Genomic DNA, 17,358 nt, shown 5'->3' with positions numbered 1-17,358 from the left:
ACCTCCGGTGCAAGGATGTTTGAAGAGCCCGAGGCATGATGGGATGCAGGCGCCGCTGGGGGTGATGGGGAAGAGGGAGGAAGGAGGGGGCGGGGGGCTTTGGCACATGTGGCGCGGCGTTCAGCGTTAATGATGCTACGTCTTGTTGCATAAAAGCCTGTGTGCCGAGCGCATCTGGACGCCACATTGTTTTTGCGCTTTGTTTGGGCAGTGGCGGCGCGCTAGCACGATAGCAAGAACGAAGCGGGGGGCTGAGCAGGGGGATTTTTTTTTCCCCCCCGACACGTTTTCAAATCGAGGATTTATTTGCATACCTGTCAACTTGTACGTTTTCCCCGTATTTTATACATTTTTTTTTATCATTTCAAATCATATACGGCGTATTACAACTTTGATACGAAAAGAAAAACAATTGTGAACCGATCTCGCAAAGACCATTTCGGCTCAAATCCAGAACGTCTCACCTGCTGGTAGCCAACGACAATGCCGTCGTCGATCGCTACTATTGTCACGGCAAACCAGCAAAAGTAATCCTCAATCATCTTTTTTTTTTCATCGCTGCGCACGGTCGGATTGATAAAGCATGATGTGCGCATGCGTGGTAAGCCGTTGGAAGGTTTTTTTTGTTGCTTTGTAAGGGGAATCGTAATCATTTACAAGGGCAGCTATTAGCCGAGGTTGACATGTATGTATTTGACTCATTTTTAAAAGCACCATCGACAGTGCTAACTATGTTTCGTGTCAGGTAGCATCGGGACAGACATGAGCTGTCGCCAGACCTCAGTCTTTGGGGGGGCCACATGGCAATTATTATTCTTACCCCTCCAGGTAGTGCTTAACTTTACTTTGTTCCATAATTTTTCAGGATCCTCTATCAGGGTTATATTTTGGATTTGACCTTATGGCTAGTTTTTGTTTCATTTCGAGATTAAAAAAAAAAATTAAAATCATCCATGATTAACTCATTCAGTACCAGCCAATTCTGGACCAAGTCTGAAAAGACGTTTAAAAACGTCTTTGGGAGTGAATGAGTTAACCTGAACCAGTCTCGAGCGTGCCTATCCCAGCCATCTTGGTGCAGTGGGAAAGGGACATCCTGAACTCGTTGCCAGCCAATCGCAAGGCACACAAAGACACAAAAAAAAAAACCTCACATTCACAATCACACCCAGACAATTCAGTGTTCAACTCACCTACCATGCATGTTTTTGGAATGTGAGAGGAAAGTGTGCAGTGTGCCGCCCCCCGGGCCGCCCTTATTCTATCCTCATTTTTAGAGCAGTTTTGTTCGGTATCGATTTAGTATTAGTGTTGTGTCATAAATAAGCCATGAATCCCATTTGACTGCTCAACCTTTTTTTTTCGTCTGTATGGCCTTTCACAGAAGGCTTAGTTAGGGTTTAATAGTCGGGTTTTAAACTGGCGTCAGGGTTTTAAACGAGGGTTATGGTTTCAACGTGGTGGTGTAAACTTGGGTTAGGGGTTTCAAACTCGGGTTTTAAGCCTTTCATGCACCCTGTGACTTGATAACATGATAAGCTGTCCACTGTAGCAACTGCTGTCCCTGAAAGGGTTAAACTAGTGTCAGGGTTTCAAAGTAGGGTTTTAAATTAGGGTTAGGGTTTCAAAATGGGGTTGTAAACTTGGATTAGAGTTGCCAGTAGACAAACAACCATTTGCGCTCACAGTCACACGTAGGGAAAATTTTGAGTGTTCAATCAGCCTGCCATGCATGTTTTTGGGCTGTGGGAGGAAACCGGAGTACCCGGAGAAAACCCACGCAGGTACAGGGAAGAACATGCAAAGTCCACACAGGAAGGCCGGGACACAGAATCGAGCTGACTTTGCACAAACACCTGCTCGAGTTCAGTGTTTGTCCAAATGAAACTGAAAAAAAGGGAGTGGATTGTGATTTCGGGACACCTTGTACTACAATTGGTGTCTTCTTTGTCTTTTTGGACCAAGTGAAATCCCGGCCTGCTTTTAGTCCTCGCAATCTTGCAAATGTTTTTTTTTTTTTTTTTTTTTTTAAAGCTTGACGATGACCAACCCTACAAGTTTTTTTTTTTTTTTTACGACTGACTCCAGTGTCGGTCCAGATGCTGCAGAAAAACTGCCGTCACGCAACATGAAGCAAACTCTTTGGAATTTGGCCTTGTCATTCCTTACAGTCGTGTTCCAAATAATTGATGTCAGATATCAATAGTCGTTTTCCTTCACTCGGATTTCACCTTGTTGACAATTTGGGTTTCCTCTCTGGTGTCTGTGCTGCCCCCTGCTGTTGAAGGCCGGATCATGTCTATTTACAAACTGGAAGTCTTGTGCCAACAGTAAATTCTTTTTTTTTTCTTTTTTGAGTGATCAAGTTTGATTTTTTCCAGGAAAATCACTTAAGTATGGGAATTTTCAGGCAAAACAAACAGAGAAAGTGTTTGGTTTGACCTTCAATTCTGTTGAGAATGCTGAAATATCTCGGCCGAGGTCAAATGAGTTTTGATTTTTCCATTCTAGGTGAGCGCTTCAGCTTCGTTTTGTTTTGTTTTTATCGTTTATAACGCCTTTAAAATGTCAAATTTATCACCAGGCCCGAATATGGTGCAAAGTTTTCGTGCACGTTTCGTTAAGCAAGAATTCGATTAATTTTTGTAAATAATAATAAGAATAATTGCCACCAAAAACAAAAGGGTCTTCGCAGCTTGTCCGTATTTGGTAAGAAAATGTTGGAATAACATTACAAAAATATCATATGGCAAAAATAAACAAATTAGAAAAAAAACAATTAAACATGACATAAAATTAAGTTAGAAAATAATTTGCCAAACTACAACAGGTAAGACCAAAAAAATTGAAGCGTGATGTGGAAAGGTCACAGAAATTTCCCGCACGTTTTCTACCCAGATGAAACTCCTTCACCACACACACACACACACACACACACACGCGCCCCCCCCCCCCCACACACACAAAATAAGGTAAAGCATTGTTGCCCAGAGCAGAATAATGTAAATACATTTAAAAAACACTAACAATGGATTTAAGTGATCAAAGTTTTGGCTTGTGGACATTAACGTGAAGAATACGAAACTGTTTGATGATGGAATATGCTTTGATGCAGCCAGCGTGTCGTCCCTTACTGAAACTGATAGGCAGCCTCAAACTGATATGAAAAGCAGAACCAAAAATCATCATGTTCTCAAATTCAAGACGGTTCACTCAGTTTTAACAATCTTTTTTTTTTAATTCCACATTTTAATATTTGTTCACATTTTTAAAATGACAACACGCTCAAGTTACGCTAAATACAGCGGTCTTAAAAGGTTCACTCGTTATTATTAGCATGTGCGCTGAATGTACTGCGAGTTAAATACAACATATTTACATCCACGGTTCCATCCAGGGGCGGCCCGGTAGTCCAGTTGTTAGCACGTCGGCTTCACAGTGCAGAGGTACCGGGTTCGATTCCGGCTTCGGCCTCCCTGTGTGGAGTTTGCATGTTCTCCCCGGGCCTGCGTGGGTTTTCTCCGGGTGCTCCGGTTTCCTCCCACATTCCAAAAACATGCATGGCAGGCTGAATGGACGCTCTAAATTGTCCCTAGGTGTGAGTGTGGGCGTGGATGGTTGTTCGTCTCTGTGTGCCCTGCGATTGGCTGGCAACTGATTCAGGGTGTCCCCGCCTACTGCCCGAAGACGGCTGGGATAGGCTCCAGCACCCCCCGCGACCCTAGTGAGGATCAAGCGGTTCGGAAATGGCAACCATCCATCCATCCATGATCTAATCCGCTTATCCTGTCGAGAGTCGCGTGCGTCCTGGAGCCTTTGCCGGCTATCCTCAGTCAGTCGGCAGGTTGCAGCCAGTCGCAGGGCACACAGTGACGAATAACCATTCACGCTCACAGTAACACCCGCGGACAATTTCGAGTGTTCCACTTACCTATCGTGCATGTTTTTAGAATGTGGGAGGAAACCGGAGTACCCGGAGAAAACCCACGCAAGCACGGGGAGAACATGCAGACTTCACACTGGAAGGCAGGGGACCCGCGACCCCTGCGCTGTGAGGTGAACGTGCTAACCAGTCCGCCTCCATTTTTCCATATTAATCTCAATTAGGAGTGACCAAAAGTAGGCTCACTGGACACTTAATTAGGTATGGTCGCAATTAATTAAGTTTATATAAGTTAATATTTTGGTTGCCTAACATGTAGGTAGGTGGTGAGAACAGCACGTACAAAACATCACATTAATGACAGTATTTCCTTTCCCGCTGTGATTTAGCCGTTAGCATTGATGTCGCAGTTGTTGTCTACTGCGCCGGTGTCACCTGGTTCTTCATTTCCTGCCATTTCTTCTCCCTCAGGCTCAACTCGGCATCCGAGAAGGCGGCCGGGCCCCAGTTTGTGATCATCTGATGAGCTTTGGAGCCTGACAGGTCGGAAAGGAAGAAGGTTCATCAGCTCCGATTGAATACATAATGACACATCCAGAGCTACAAGAACATTCATGCTCTGGGCGGCATGGTTCAGTAGGAGAGTGGTCGTTGGGGGTTTAATCCCCATCGTGACCGTGTGAAAGTGTCCTTCGGCAAGATACTGAACTCCCAGTTGCGCCTAATGCTGCGTCATCAGTCGGTACAGTCAATGGCAGAACAGCGGAAGGCACTTGGAGTGCAGAAGTTAGAAAAATGCCATACAAGTGGCAGCCCGTTGACCAAAAATACACAAATGTGACTTTTAAGGAAAACTGGACCAGTAGTGAACACAAATTTGGGATGAAAAATACAAAAAGATTAGATGAAAAATATTGAAATATTAAAACATACTGGATAAAACTACACCCCAAAAATCTTGGAATGAAAAATACAAAAATATGATCTAATAAAACAATAGATTATAAATAGAGTATGCAATTATTAGAAATAGAAGAGTAATGCATAAATATTACAAGAATACAAGGATGAAAAGTGGACAATAAGAACAATTATTATTACAACTATATGAGAAAATAAAGATAGAGATATACAGTATTAAAGGGAAAAAAAACGATAAAAATATTGAACGGAAAAAAATGATGAGACAAACTACAACAAAGTTTATATAATTCTTACTGTAAGAAAATAGGATAGTACTGCCAAACTGGTCAATACAAAATACCCAATATTAGACGAAAAAAGACATATTAGAGGAAATCTTGTGAAAAGGCATTTTCTAGGTTACCTGGCTGAATGAGGCGCAAGAAGCCCTCGTGTTCGGCCACTTTGTGCTTCCACGTCTTTGTGTTATTGGTGGCGTCCTCCAGCTTCTTCATCACCGTCTGACTCACGCCAAAAAATAACATCATGATCAGAATCATCTACTCTTCATCATATTGTGACTGGGGTGTGCATGATCCGACCTGGTACTGCTCCAGCGCCCCCTGCCTGTCCTGCTCCAGCTGCTGCAGCTGCATCATGGCATCCCTCAGGGCATTGTCCTTTGCCAGCCGCTCCTTTTGCAGTTCCTGTTTCTGGGCCTCCGTTTCCGAGATTGCTTGCTGCTGCCTCAGGTGGATCTCCTCCAGCTCGGCCCGCTTGGCTGATTCCTCCTCCAGCAACCTGCGCCAACCGATGCCACCGTTAGCGGCGAATGGTAACCACTATACATAAACAGTACACACTTATTTTTATACGTGTGTGTGCAGACTATTTCTTACTAAGAACACGGTGTCGCCTAACCCAAAATTGAGTACAGATTATCGGGACACATGCATAAATTACAAAAATATTCACATCTCCAATAGTTTTTACTTCGCGTTACTGATAAATGGGCATAAGAGTGGATCAGAAGGTTGTCAGCAAACAAAATATTGTAGAACTAAGAAAAAAAAAAGGCAAATTGGTCATAGAATTTATTGGTTTAGTGGTGCGAGTAGGTGAGAAATTTTGTTGCACCATCTCAAATTTTATAGATTCCAGACTGTCAACATTTAGGGGCCGTCTGGAGCCCCGTATATAAGTGGTGCGCCGGTGTGCATGAGTACTGGAAATTGAATATTGCGCTACAGTTCAAGTCAGGTCGGGTGCCACAAAAATTGCTTCAGAGGACCAACTTCAAAATAAAAGTTAGTGTAACTGACAGTCTGTTTTTTTGGTGTGGATTGTGTGACTACTTTGCTTTTGAGTGTGTATCGCCCCCCACACCTGAGAGGGCGCTGTAGGGAGTGTGTGTATGCCAGTGGGAAGAAGAACAGGGAGTAAGGAAGATATGATGGTGGGCAGTCAGGTTTACATGGAGACGTTTTGGGCATTCTGAATGAAATCATGCCAAATGAAGATCTTTGGTCACGTGTTTGCACCTGAGGTGAGATTTTATTATCAGAGTAAACTCTTATATTTTATTCAATCATTTTCATTTTTTCAACATCATATTCTAATGAGCTGGACCATCTGTCTTGTTAAAAAAAAAAGCATTTTAAGGTCACAAATAAAATGAGGCGTAACGACAACACGTCCATCATTTTGTCACTAAACGTGTCATTCATCATTGACGTTAAAGCGGAGTTGTTTTTGTAGATTTGACATTTGACTGTTGTATTAACGCTGGTGAACTTTTCCGACGAGTAATACAGTTGAAATATAATAAGTTACTCAAACAACTTTGTTCAAGTTCCCACTGTAACCTTTGGAAAGTAGCAAGCGTAGCCAACAGGTGGTGCTGTCGCATCACATCATGATGGGGGTTCATCAGTACGCCATAGGCAGACTAAACAAACCCAGCAGCAACACTGTAGTGTTATATAAGCAATGGATATTTGACCACGAACGCACAACAGAAAATGTAACAATACTTTACGGCATATATTCTTTATCCTTTCAGGATAATGACTAATTGCAAATGGAAGCCATTTTGCAACCCACTGCTCTATCTGATTACAGCTCCCGATTTATGTTCTTCATGCGTGTGGTCCACTTTGAACACTCAGCGTCTGTTGTTTTGTTAAAAGGTGCCGACTCAGTCGCTCCCTGGTCGGGAAAGTTAACGTCAGCAGAGAGGAAGGAAGGTCACAGAGGAACTCGAATATGTGACTGCTTGTGAGACCATTTAATAAGGCCACCGTTCTTCCCAGGACATAAAACTCTTGTATTTACCCTTCATTTGTCTGAATTTTTTTGCTGATTTTTTTTTCATAATTCATCCCCTAAAGCGGTTTTAGTTAGAAACTGGTACGTGTAATTTGATGGCATGTGAACTATGAGTAGACCTACAAAAAAGTCCTAAGTAGAAATAAGCCGTCAATTTGCGCTCGTTTCCTCTCGCACATCAGGGTTTCATATTATTATTATTATATTTTTTTTTTAAATAATAAGAGTTTTATATATAACAAGAGAAACTTGAAAGTCTCGACGGTTGACACAGGGCAGATGATTCTGATAAAATGCAATTTGAGGACGGTTCCGAATTAAGGGTTAGGTTCATAGCAGGTGGAATTTGTCTGAAACCTCATTGCTATAAATTACACGATGTGTGGTAAAATCCATATTGGGCAACCTTTAGAGGTCAAACTTAAAACCAAATGGTGAAAATCTCAAAAACCTGATCCAAAAAAAAAAAAAAAAAATACATTTTTTAATCAGCAGCCACCTCTGATTCAAATTTGCTCTTGACCTGTACACGAGTTGTTGCTTAATCGATGAATCCTTTGCGACACCACCGGACCGACAAACCTTTTGTCATATTTTGAACGCACTGACCTGGCCTGCAGCTTGCGGACGGTCTCCTCATCCTGGCGGGTGCGCCGCTCCTCCTCCAAGGCGTCCTCCAGCCGCCGGTACATGTCCTCCATTTCTCGGACCCTCTGCAGGTACTGCTCCAGTTCCGTGGATTTCTGGGCCACCTGCTCCTCCATCTGTTGCCTAACCTGAACACGTGTAGATCACACACACAAGGGTGTTCCTAATGTTGTGCCCGCTGAACGTGAAGCTGGACAAGAGTCCACACACACACACACACACACCATCTTCTCTCTCTCCAGGTCCACCCGGTAGCGGTCCTGGAGGTCGGCCTGAGTCTGAAGCCGCTGCCGCTCTTCCTCCGCCGCATTGGCTGCCGCTTCCTCCAGAGCCTGACCATGACCACATAATGAATGAATGACATTTTTATGATTGTGTCATGCATACACACTTACAAGACACCAAACGAACAAAATGACCTGCCGCCAGCACCAAAGTACAACAAAAAACTTTTTGTCCAAAACAATCTCTTGTCTTCTTTTCCGAGTTTTAGAGAAAACATTCCAAAAACATCAAAATCGTCTGGCCAACAGAACATACCCGGAGTTATGTTATATATTATTTACGATCATCTAGTGAGATAAATGACACCAAAAAAAACATCAATACATACTTTTCAAGAGTGTGTGAGAGAGAGAGAGAGAGAGAATACAATGATCAATGGCAACAAACAAACTAATAAAGCACTCCATTTACTTCTGTGCAGCATCTGACATTGTGTTACGTGCGTGCACATGGTCTCATTGTGCATTCATGCAGTCACAAACTACGCCGGACAAAAGAGTGGCACCTCAATGGCAAATGCTTGTGCATTCAGCACCAAGACAAAGTGTGTCAGCCAGTGAGCACACCAGAGTGTCGGACGCACACTCACACGCGCTGCGCACCCACTTGAACAACGGTGAATCCCAATCTGTTTCGGTTGCCCCACAATGGAAATAATAGCAATAGAATCGATTTCGGGGTTCGGGTATTAATATGGTTTGACATTTAGATTGTAAAGAAATGTTGGGAGTTGTCGTTCGCTTTAAGCAGCATGGTGGTAGACTGGTTAGCACTTCCGCCTCACAGTGCGGAGAGATGCGGGGTTCGATTGGGCCTTCCTGTGTTGTGTTTGCACGTTCTCCCCATGGGTTTTCTCCGGGTGCTCCGGTTTCCTCCCACATTCCAAAAACCTGCATGGCAGGTTAATGGAACACTCGAAATTGTCCCGAGGTGTGATTGCAAATGGTTGTTTGTCTATGTGTGCCCTGCGATTGACTGGCAACCGGTTCAGAGTGTCCCCCGCCGGCTGCCCGAAGACAGCTGGGATCGACTCCAGCACACCCGCGACCCTTGTGAGGATAAGCGGGATCGGATAATGGCTGGTTGGATGGACTTCCCCTTTAATTCGATAGGGCTCATTCCGAGAAGAAAAAACAAAACATGTTACAAGTCCAGCTACAACAGCGGTGAGTCAACATTTGTGCTCTCAAAACGTGTTTCTATAGCTTTGCTAAGGTTGTGAACTAAGTAACAAAAAATAAATGAATACATTGCTCAGTGACAACAACTTAAAAATATATTTGGTGTTTCTGAGGCTGGCACAACAGAATGTTCTTTCTGTCCCTACATCATCTGCTTGATAAGACCCCAACATCTCAATTAATCCAGATCTCTACCAAGGCGACTTTACACCTTTTTTTTTTGCCCTATTTTGACAACGTAAGGAGCACTAAGTACAGAAAAAAAGTCTACTTAAGTACAGTAAAGTAACAAAGTATCTACTTTCGACATTACTGTTGGTGGATGACTTCACGTCACGATGACTTCAAAGTTGCTATCGCTAATGCTAACGGGTCCCAATCACAGAGCAGGTGATTGGGACCACGTCGGCAGTCTGCCCGGACGCTCCGCTTTGGGGATACAAACCGGAAAAACGTGTTCAATGGCGACCGACTGGGTGACCGACCCTGTTCATTCTGCATTCCTGCATGACAAGAACCGGCACATTATTCATGAGCTGGGGGGCTGGGGGGGGGGGGGGGGGATGGAAGGAGGGTGAGAGGGATTCGTGGATGCTATTTGTATTCATGGGGTGGCGTCAAACTGGCCCGAGAGGGCAACTGCAGCGTTGTAGAACAATGGCGCTGTTTAGAATAACAAAGTGGCTGCTTCGCACCACAGCAAGTTTTCATCCACAAGGAAGGTTGCCCATCTATGGAACGCTGTTTGAGCATTTACTCCATATCACTGATATCGACAATGAGACCCCACGTACGAGTACATTGTTTGACTTTACTGGGAAGACGATTCAGCTTAGTGTGCCTTACTCATAATGTTTTTTTTCCTTGTAGAGTACAGTGAAACTCCTCTACAATGAAATCATGTTTGCAGCAAGAGATTTTTCACAACAGGGGTCTTTTCACTGTTGCAAATTTGATCTCAGACATAACCATGAACACACACAAAAAATGTATATGTGGCATGCTGAGGTTGGATTAGACTTTTGCGGAGGGATTGTTTTCGTTGTAGTAAATCTTGTTGCGAGGCAAGAGCAGAGAAAACGATTTTGTATCACGAAACGGGGACTTTTTGTTGTAGGGGAGCAGAAAAGTGGGAATGGCTCTCATGCATGAAAATGTTTTCACACTATTTCACACTATTTTCGCCCATGTAGGTTTCGTTGTAGAGGAGTTTCACTGTACTGTATGACATTTCTGTACCTAAGTAAGACAACTTTGGCATACTAACTGGACAACTACATGTCACTATGTGAGGCAGAACTGTGGACATGTGCGCGACGAGCAAAGTGCTCTTGACATCAAAAATTGCTTCACAGCCTGCCAATCAAAACGAGAGCGCTCGCTTCTCCGCTCGGCAGAGGTAATAAACATTAAAAGGAGGACGTGTCCTACACTTGGTGGTCCTCACCTTCCTCATGTCTTCCAGCTCATGCTGCTTGGCCTCGTTGGCCGTCTGCAGCTCCTTCATCCTGGTCCGCAGCTCCTCCTGGTCGGCCTGCTGCTTGAGGCGCAGCTCGCGACGTTTGTGGCGCGACTCGCGGTGCGGCGCCTGGCGGTCCGCTCGCAGCAGGCTCACGCACGTCTGGATGGCTACCGCCGAAACACAAGAAAAGCTCAGTTACGCTCGTGCACACTATTCACAACGATTTGGGGGCTATTTGGCTTTTAGAGGTCAAACAAGTTCACCTGTAAAGGTTCGAGCACATTTTAGTTTCATTGTGCAAGTTTTTGTCATGTAACACATATTGTTGTGACAGACTCATTCCAAAACGGATTCCAAAAAAATCCATTTCTCCCTCAGGAATTTTCCATACAACATCCCAAAATGCTAAACCACATGACGGTGGTGTGTGTAGAATTTCGAGGGATGCAATTATTTTCCTAATTTGGAATGAGGCTGTAACATGAGAAACCCTTCTGGATGCACGCTCTATATTCCATATACGAGTTCCGACGAGGTCAACCACTCACCCTGAATCCACTCCTGCTTCTTCTTCTTATCTGACGCGCTGATTTCAAAACTCTTGTTTGAGGATCTGATGAAGAAGAGACACTTTTTGCCCTCTTTGTCCGGCAGAGCCTTTAATTAAGAAAAAACGTGACACTTCAGTCGAGTTCACCACCCCATTTTTCCTTTCCCATCGTATGCGTTTCAAGAGGAGCTTATCCTTGCCTCCACGCTGCAGTCTTGATCCAACAAGATGTCCCCCTTCTTCTCAGCCTGATCTTCGCTCACATAGTAGGAGATGGAGTTGGGCTTGAGGGTGAACCAGCGCTCCGTCCAGTTCTTCCTCTTGTGGCCTTTCTTCAACATGTAGCCCTGCACAAAATACATCTTCACATAAACTAATGCTAAAGTAATTTCCATTAACTTTTCAGTCTGGACGATTGGTCCACCAGCTGGTGCTACTCTCTCCCGTTCAAAGCAGGCAGCAAGATTCAAAACCTTCGACTGTTCTCTGCAAGGGTGCCTCGTTACTTAAATAACACCTGTGCATCACTTTAAGTCGGCAAAAAATGGAATAAAGAGGCACCGTCGAGTATACGGTACTTCAAAAATGCAAAAAAAAAAAAAAGGACATGTCTGGTTCAGTAAAGAGCCACACTTTGATAAAACAATTCAAAATTGCAAAACTGACCAATTCTGCTTTAAGTTCGGAATGGGCAGATGGGGGACGGACCTGCTTGAGCACGTCCATGATGAGCTCCTGGTGGAGCTCGTGGATGCCCATGGAGAGGGTCTGTCTGTCCATGCCCTTGCTGAAGTGTCCGGAGCCCACCAGAGCGATGAGCTGCCATACGCTGATGCTCTGCTGCTGCTGCTGCTGCGAGAGCATCTGCAGCTTGTAGTCCTCGAAGCGCTCCTCCACCCAGCTGCCCCCCATCGCCTCCGTCAGCTTGCGCAGGAAGTACTCCATCTGGAAACGAGGAGGTTCAAAACTTTGGGTGCGAATGCTGGGAGATGATGTAAGAGAGGCCACATGGTATAGCATTGGTGTTGTTATTGGGGGTAAGTTTCACAGTTGCATCAAACGCTCATCTCGCAGCATTCATGGGCTACTCTTGATCACGCCTCAAGTTGCTATAAAGGTCTGCATTTCTGAAAGGTTTTGTGTTGCAATTTTTGAATGGTTGTCTCTCAGCATTCATATCGTTTAAATACACAGGTCAATCTGTATGTGTAATTTTATTCTGCCAGATATCTGAATCGGCATCATCCTAAATTTTTTTTAAAATCTATTTCGGGTGTTTTTTTTAATCCATGATTTTCTTTCACTTAAACTACTTTTCTCATCATTCACATTTTTTGACGCGCGGTCATATTAGTTTGAATGCTAGTCTCGCAGCATTCACTTTTTTTCCACTGATAACTTCATTTTAATGCCTTTCAGCATTCGTAGTATCCTGACGCACTCCCCTTATCTTTGAAAGCAATAGTTTGAATGTGTGTCTCTCAGCATTAGCAAAAGGCAAAAGACCAACATGTGTACTTTGACAAACTTCCTGCGCTCATCGGTGTTTGTCAAAGCTTGAAATTTTCCAGCATTCGTAACAGAAGAGGAAGTTCCCAACTTCCTCTTCTCGAACGACTCTCGGCGACTCGTCATGCGCCAAAACGAGCGCGCGGGAATCCATTCACGAGAGCCACACCGAAACGCCGGACGCTGCTCACCTCCTCCGTGACGATGACCGGCGGGTAGCTGTCCTCGGACAGGAAGTTGAAGATGCACCAGATTTTGAAGGCGTCTTCGTTGGAGATGAGCAGCTGATTCTGGTCCAGGTTTTTCCTGGAGCACAAAGTCCAGCACATCCTGTCAAAGTCCTGCCGGTCAAAGTTGTTCGTCACCTGTCACACACAATTGAAGAAAAGTTCTCAATATACGGGACAAACTTCAGCATCATGTTTGCACAAATCATGGCATCCCATAATAACATTTTTATTTGCAATATTTTTCTTGCGTTTTGAATTTTTTTTCATAATGTATAGCCAACAGAAAGAAAAAAAACTATGGATTGTTTTTAATCATTAAAATTAATAACACAAAAAGAAAATGCATTTTTTTGTTGAACAGTGAGTTTTTTTTTTTTACTGTCCAACATAAATATCCGTTTCGTGATTCAAAAAAAAAAATTGTATCTGAAACAAAGAAAAAAATAGGGATATGTATTTCTTGATGGCGATTTTTGTGAGGTTTGGATGAAAATACAACAAATGCTAAAAACATCTCCATCCAATGTGTCAAAAAAATGACTCATTGTTTTGGAAGCAAGTTAACATGCTAAGATATTTGTGGGACAATATGAATTTATATCCCCCCACCCCCGCCCCTCCCTCGCCTAATTTCTCAAAGAATATAGTAAAGCATGAATCTGAATGGCCAAATTCAGGAAGTGGGCAAACAAAGAGGCACTGGCTGGTGGTGTTCCATGATAGTGTCTATCCTAGTGTGCCACAAAAGAGAAGTGGCTGTGTCAACAGCAAAAATAAACCATGCTGAACTTCCAGAGAAAATGTGAGGAACGTGGAGGGGGAGGTACACAAGTGTCAGCATGGAGACGGCTGGCAGGCCCGGTGTGCACTCACGCTGGCTTAAAGAGCACACGCCAACACAAAATGAGTGGGCTGGAAGTGAACCGGCTTTTAGAAATCATTATGAGTTTCCTTGTCATCATGTGTAATCTAAGACTATAGTAGTACACACACACTCGGACAGGATGTGACGCAAGCGCTATTGTGTTCTGTTGGCGCTTTGCGCTTGTGTGGAAACTTGTGGTACTCCTCCCAAAAAGGCTCAGAATGGCGCCTCCCTTAAAGATTAGCAAGACAGCTAAACAACCCCGTCCTTTTTGTCCTTTTTAAAATTAAAACAAATAAAAATAGCTACTTCAAAGTACAGATGCTCCATTGGAAGCTTTATGTCAAAAGCTGTGCTCAAAAAGTTTCTGTGGCTGGGTGGGGGGGGGGGGGGGGGAGCGGCAATGTTGTGATGGTAGGCTCTTTCACCTTGCCTGGAAAAAAAGGAGCATTTTCACCTTTTCCCAATGATCTGTAAAAATGGCACAGACATAAAATGTGGGGGACAAAGCGGACCCAACATTTTTTCAAGACTTCCGGAATCCATTCATATCCACAATGGGATGCCTTGTGGAGTCATGTGACCAGACAGCAGGTTGGTTCACCCTGACACTGACAGACACACACACACACACACACACACACGAACTAAAAGTGACTGACTCCTTGTGTAGCAGGGTGGCGTTTCCTCACTAGAATGATGCCATTACTTTAACTGCACGTATCGATGACGACACATCCTGAACTTACATCACTACTTTTGCATTTCCTGATAGCACCAAAAGTCACTCGCAGCGAGGGAAAAAAAAAAGCAAAAGTCACTCAAATCCACAGGATTCTTGTGTGTGCGTGTTGGCATAAAGACAACATTGTAATATTTAAATGCCATGAAGGACAAGAGCAAGGTCCTGTGATAAACTCAACGAGGAAAGGATAAGCAGTGCAATGAATGCACTTTTTGATGGCAGCCTGTCAGACTCATTTTGACAGACAGACAAAGTTGATTTAAGTCTAGATGACCCGGTTCAAATACCAGACTTTTGTGGTATAAAGAAGAGAGACTTCCATGTTTCCTTCCTGTCTTACTATAAACTTTGGAAGGAACTGGTTTTTGGTTATGTCCGTGTTGTGCCATCATTTCTCCACTTGACTGCCTTCCTTGGTATATTTCCAGCCTTGGAAAATCTTACTGTCGTGGAAAATCTTTTGTACCCTTTCCTTGACAGATACTTTTGAATAATCACATTTCTGTTGCTTTGGAAGCTGGCTGCGGACCATGACCTATGCTCTAAAATGTGACGACAAAAACATCAGAAAAGAATAAAAAATCGGACTATATTAGAACATTTGAACTTTGTCTGGGGTTAATCAGACGCACTTTAAAAGGTTGCCGGCCAGTGTGTGCTGGGTCATTTACCATGCGTCTGAACGAGACTGGTTGAATCTCTCCAGTCATGACAGGTCATGGACATATGTGCAACCACATTATCTCAGTTGTTTAGTTTTACTGCCCCACTCAAGATTTATTTTTTTCAATCGAGTGCTACAAGTTATAGTTCACATTATTGTTTGGAAATGATTTATCTTTTTTACATGACAAAAAAAAAAAGCCCTTTTCACAGGAGTGTGTATATTTTTTATAGCCAGAGAAGGTGCATAGATGTGCTAACCTTGTCCAGGATGAACTTGTTGAGGTAAGGCATGTATCCCTGGTTGGAAACAGGCCCCTCGTCGTCGTCTTTGAAATGTTCCTCCAGAGCCACGGGGTCATGTGGGATTCTCATCACTGTGCACAAGTTGTGTGACAACACCTACAAAAACGCGCAAGAAACAACATGGAATACAAGCTTGTATACACCGTGATTGTGTTTATTGACTGTGTTGAATGAAACGATGTACAAATGATTTCAAAATGAAGTGTCACATTCAAAGGTAACTGTCACATACGGTGTATTTATTTTCTATTTAATGAGGAAATATGTCCTTTTTCATGTTAAATGTAATTTTCTAAATATGTTTTGTTCCTATCTATTATTTATTTTCCATTACATAAAAAAAATATTTATTTTTTATTTTTGTACAGTAAAATTGTATGCATCATTTTCTAATTGATGATGATACGTCATTTTGATTTTTTGTTTTGGTTTTACTCACTTGAATGAAACTAAAGTGAAATATTTTCGAATTTAAAACATTTAATAAATGGACCAAAACAACGATGTTTGGGATTTTTTTTGGGGGGGGGGCGTTGTTTTTGGGGTAGTGGGCTCGCCATCTTTGCTTTGCCGCTGACACTGGCATCCCTGTGGCTTCAATGCCCTCAGTTCATAACAAGACAACAAAAATTTGTCATTACAACAACAAGCTCAGGTGGCGTGAAATATTTCATGGCTTTCTTTTAGCTCACTGGTTAGTTTTGAATGAATATTTGGAAATAAAACTGCTTTTTAAAAGCAGTTTCAAATCGTCGTTAGGGCATCAGGGACAAACTTTTGGAACTACTGCACTGTCTGTCGACCATTTGCTAGTTTACTGAGCAACAAACGTTCGCGTTTGACGTTCACACCCCAAAACTATAATCTAAAAAAAAAATCTATTCTCTAAAAGAAGATGGCACGCAGGTGCGTGACATCCACGAGCTTTGTTTTTGTCTGTTGAAGAAGTTTCGTCGTCCTTCTTTCTTTATGTTTTACCTTGAGCTGAGATTTGGACACTTTTCCGCTCTTGTCCACGTCCAGGGCCGTGAAGGCGTGCCAAATGGATTTCAACAACTCGTCCCGCAGAGACATCACCGTGGTCGGCTTCTAAACTGCTTCGACGCGCTCTCCTTTCTGCGCTGCTTCCTTCTGCCTCGATGACACACTGTAACAGTCTCTCTCTCTCTCTCTCTCTCTCGACCAGGCCAGGTCATGTGACACGTTTGGATTTGCGTTAATCACACTTTCTTGAGTACACTATTCCTTCGCTACTTTGCGGTTCGCTTATCGCGGGTTTTCATTTGTGACCATAACTATCTATTGCAGTTTTACCTCGCAATTTTTTTTGGTTTTCTTGTTATTTTTCTAACTTCTCAGTCTGCCCTGTAAAGAAATTTGGATTTTTAAAAAGTAATTAATTTATGTTTTTGTTTTTTTGGGGGGGGGGGGGTAATCCGTTTTACAAAATCCTGCTTTACTCAGACGGTTCAGAAACTCAGAACATTGTTCAAATCTGCCATATTTGGTTATTCAGAGTCCCTCAGGCAGTACAAGGAAAGTAAACAGCTCCAAGTTAGTTGCCATGTCTATTACAGTCTTCTACTTCTCGACTTTCGGTGGAACTAGCTTCTTTTTCATCTTCTTTAAAAGAAGATGAAGAAGAAGCAACAGACTCTTGGTGTGCACAACAATAATTTACATGGCACATTAATCCATGAGCATTGTACTTTTGGCTACAATGCAATACAAGATTCAGGTAAAGTAAGCCATTTTAAGATAAAAAGAAAAACTTTAATGCAAGTAAGTCATCCTCCACTT

The 17,358-nt window shown here is 43.1% G+C and overlaps 1 protein-coding gene across 1 annotated transcript; it reads right to left on the bottom strand.

Moving 5' to 3' along the window:
* Positions 1-3,217: 3,217 nt before the first annotated feature.
* Positions 3,218-16,706, bottom strand: swap70b (switching B cell complex subunit SWAP70b). The gene is made up of 12 exons (XM_086109679.1): positions 16,537-16,706; positions 15,514-15,654; positions 12,941-13,114; positions 11,949-12,185; positions 11,441-11,587; positions 11,239-11,347; positions 10,676-10,857; positions 7,987-8,094; positions 7,724-7,890; positions 5,389-5,587; positions 5,211-5,307; positions 3,218-4,419 (listed from the first exon to the last, which is right to left on the bottom strand). Exons 1-12 carry the CDS (start codon positions 16,630-16,632, stop codon positions 4,301-4,303), a joined length of 1,776 nt encoding a protein of 591 aa, XP_085965805.1. The 5' UTR covers positions 16,633-16,706; the 3' UTR covers positions 3,218-4,300.
* Between the last annotated feature and the right edge of the window lie 652 nt (positions 16,707-17,358).

The sequence above is a fragment of the Hippocampus guttulatus genome, chromosome 4 (genome assembly GCF_054856545.1).
Source record: "Hippocampus guttulatus isolate MCC_2025c chromosome 4, RoL_Hgut_1.0, whole genome shotgun sequence".
NCBI lineage: Eukaryota > Metazoa > Chordata > Actinopteri > Syngnathiformes > Syngnathidae > Hippocampus > Hippocampus guttulatus.
This window is presented reverse-complemented; position numbering and strand designations above follow the sequence as displayed.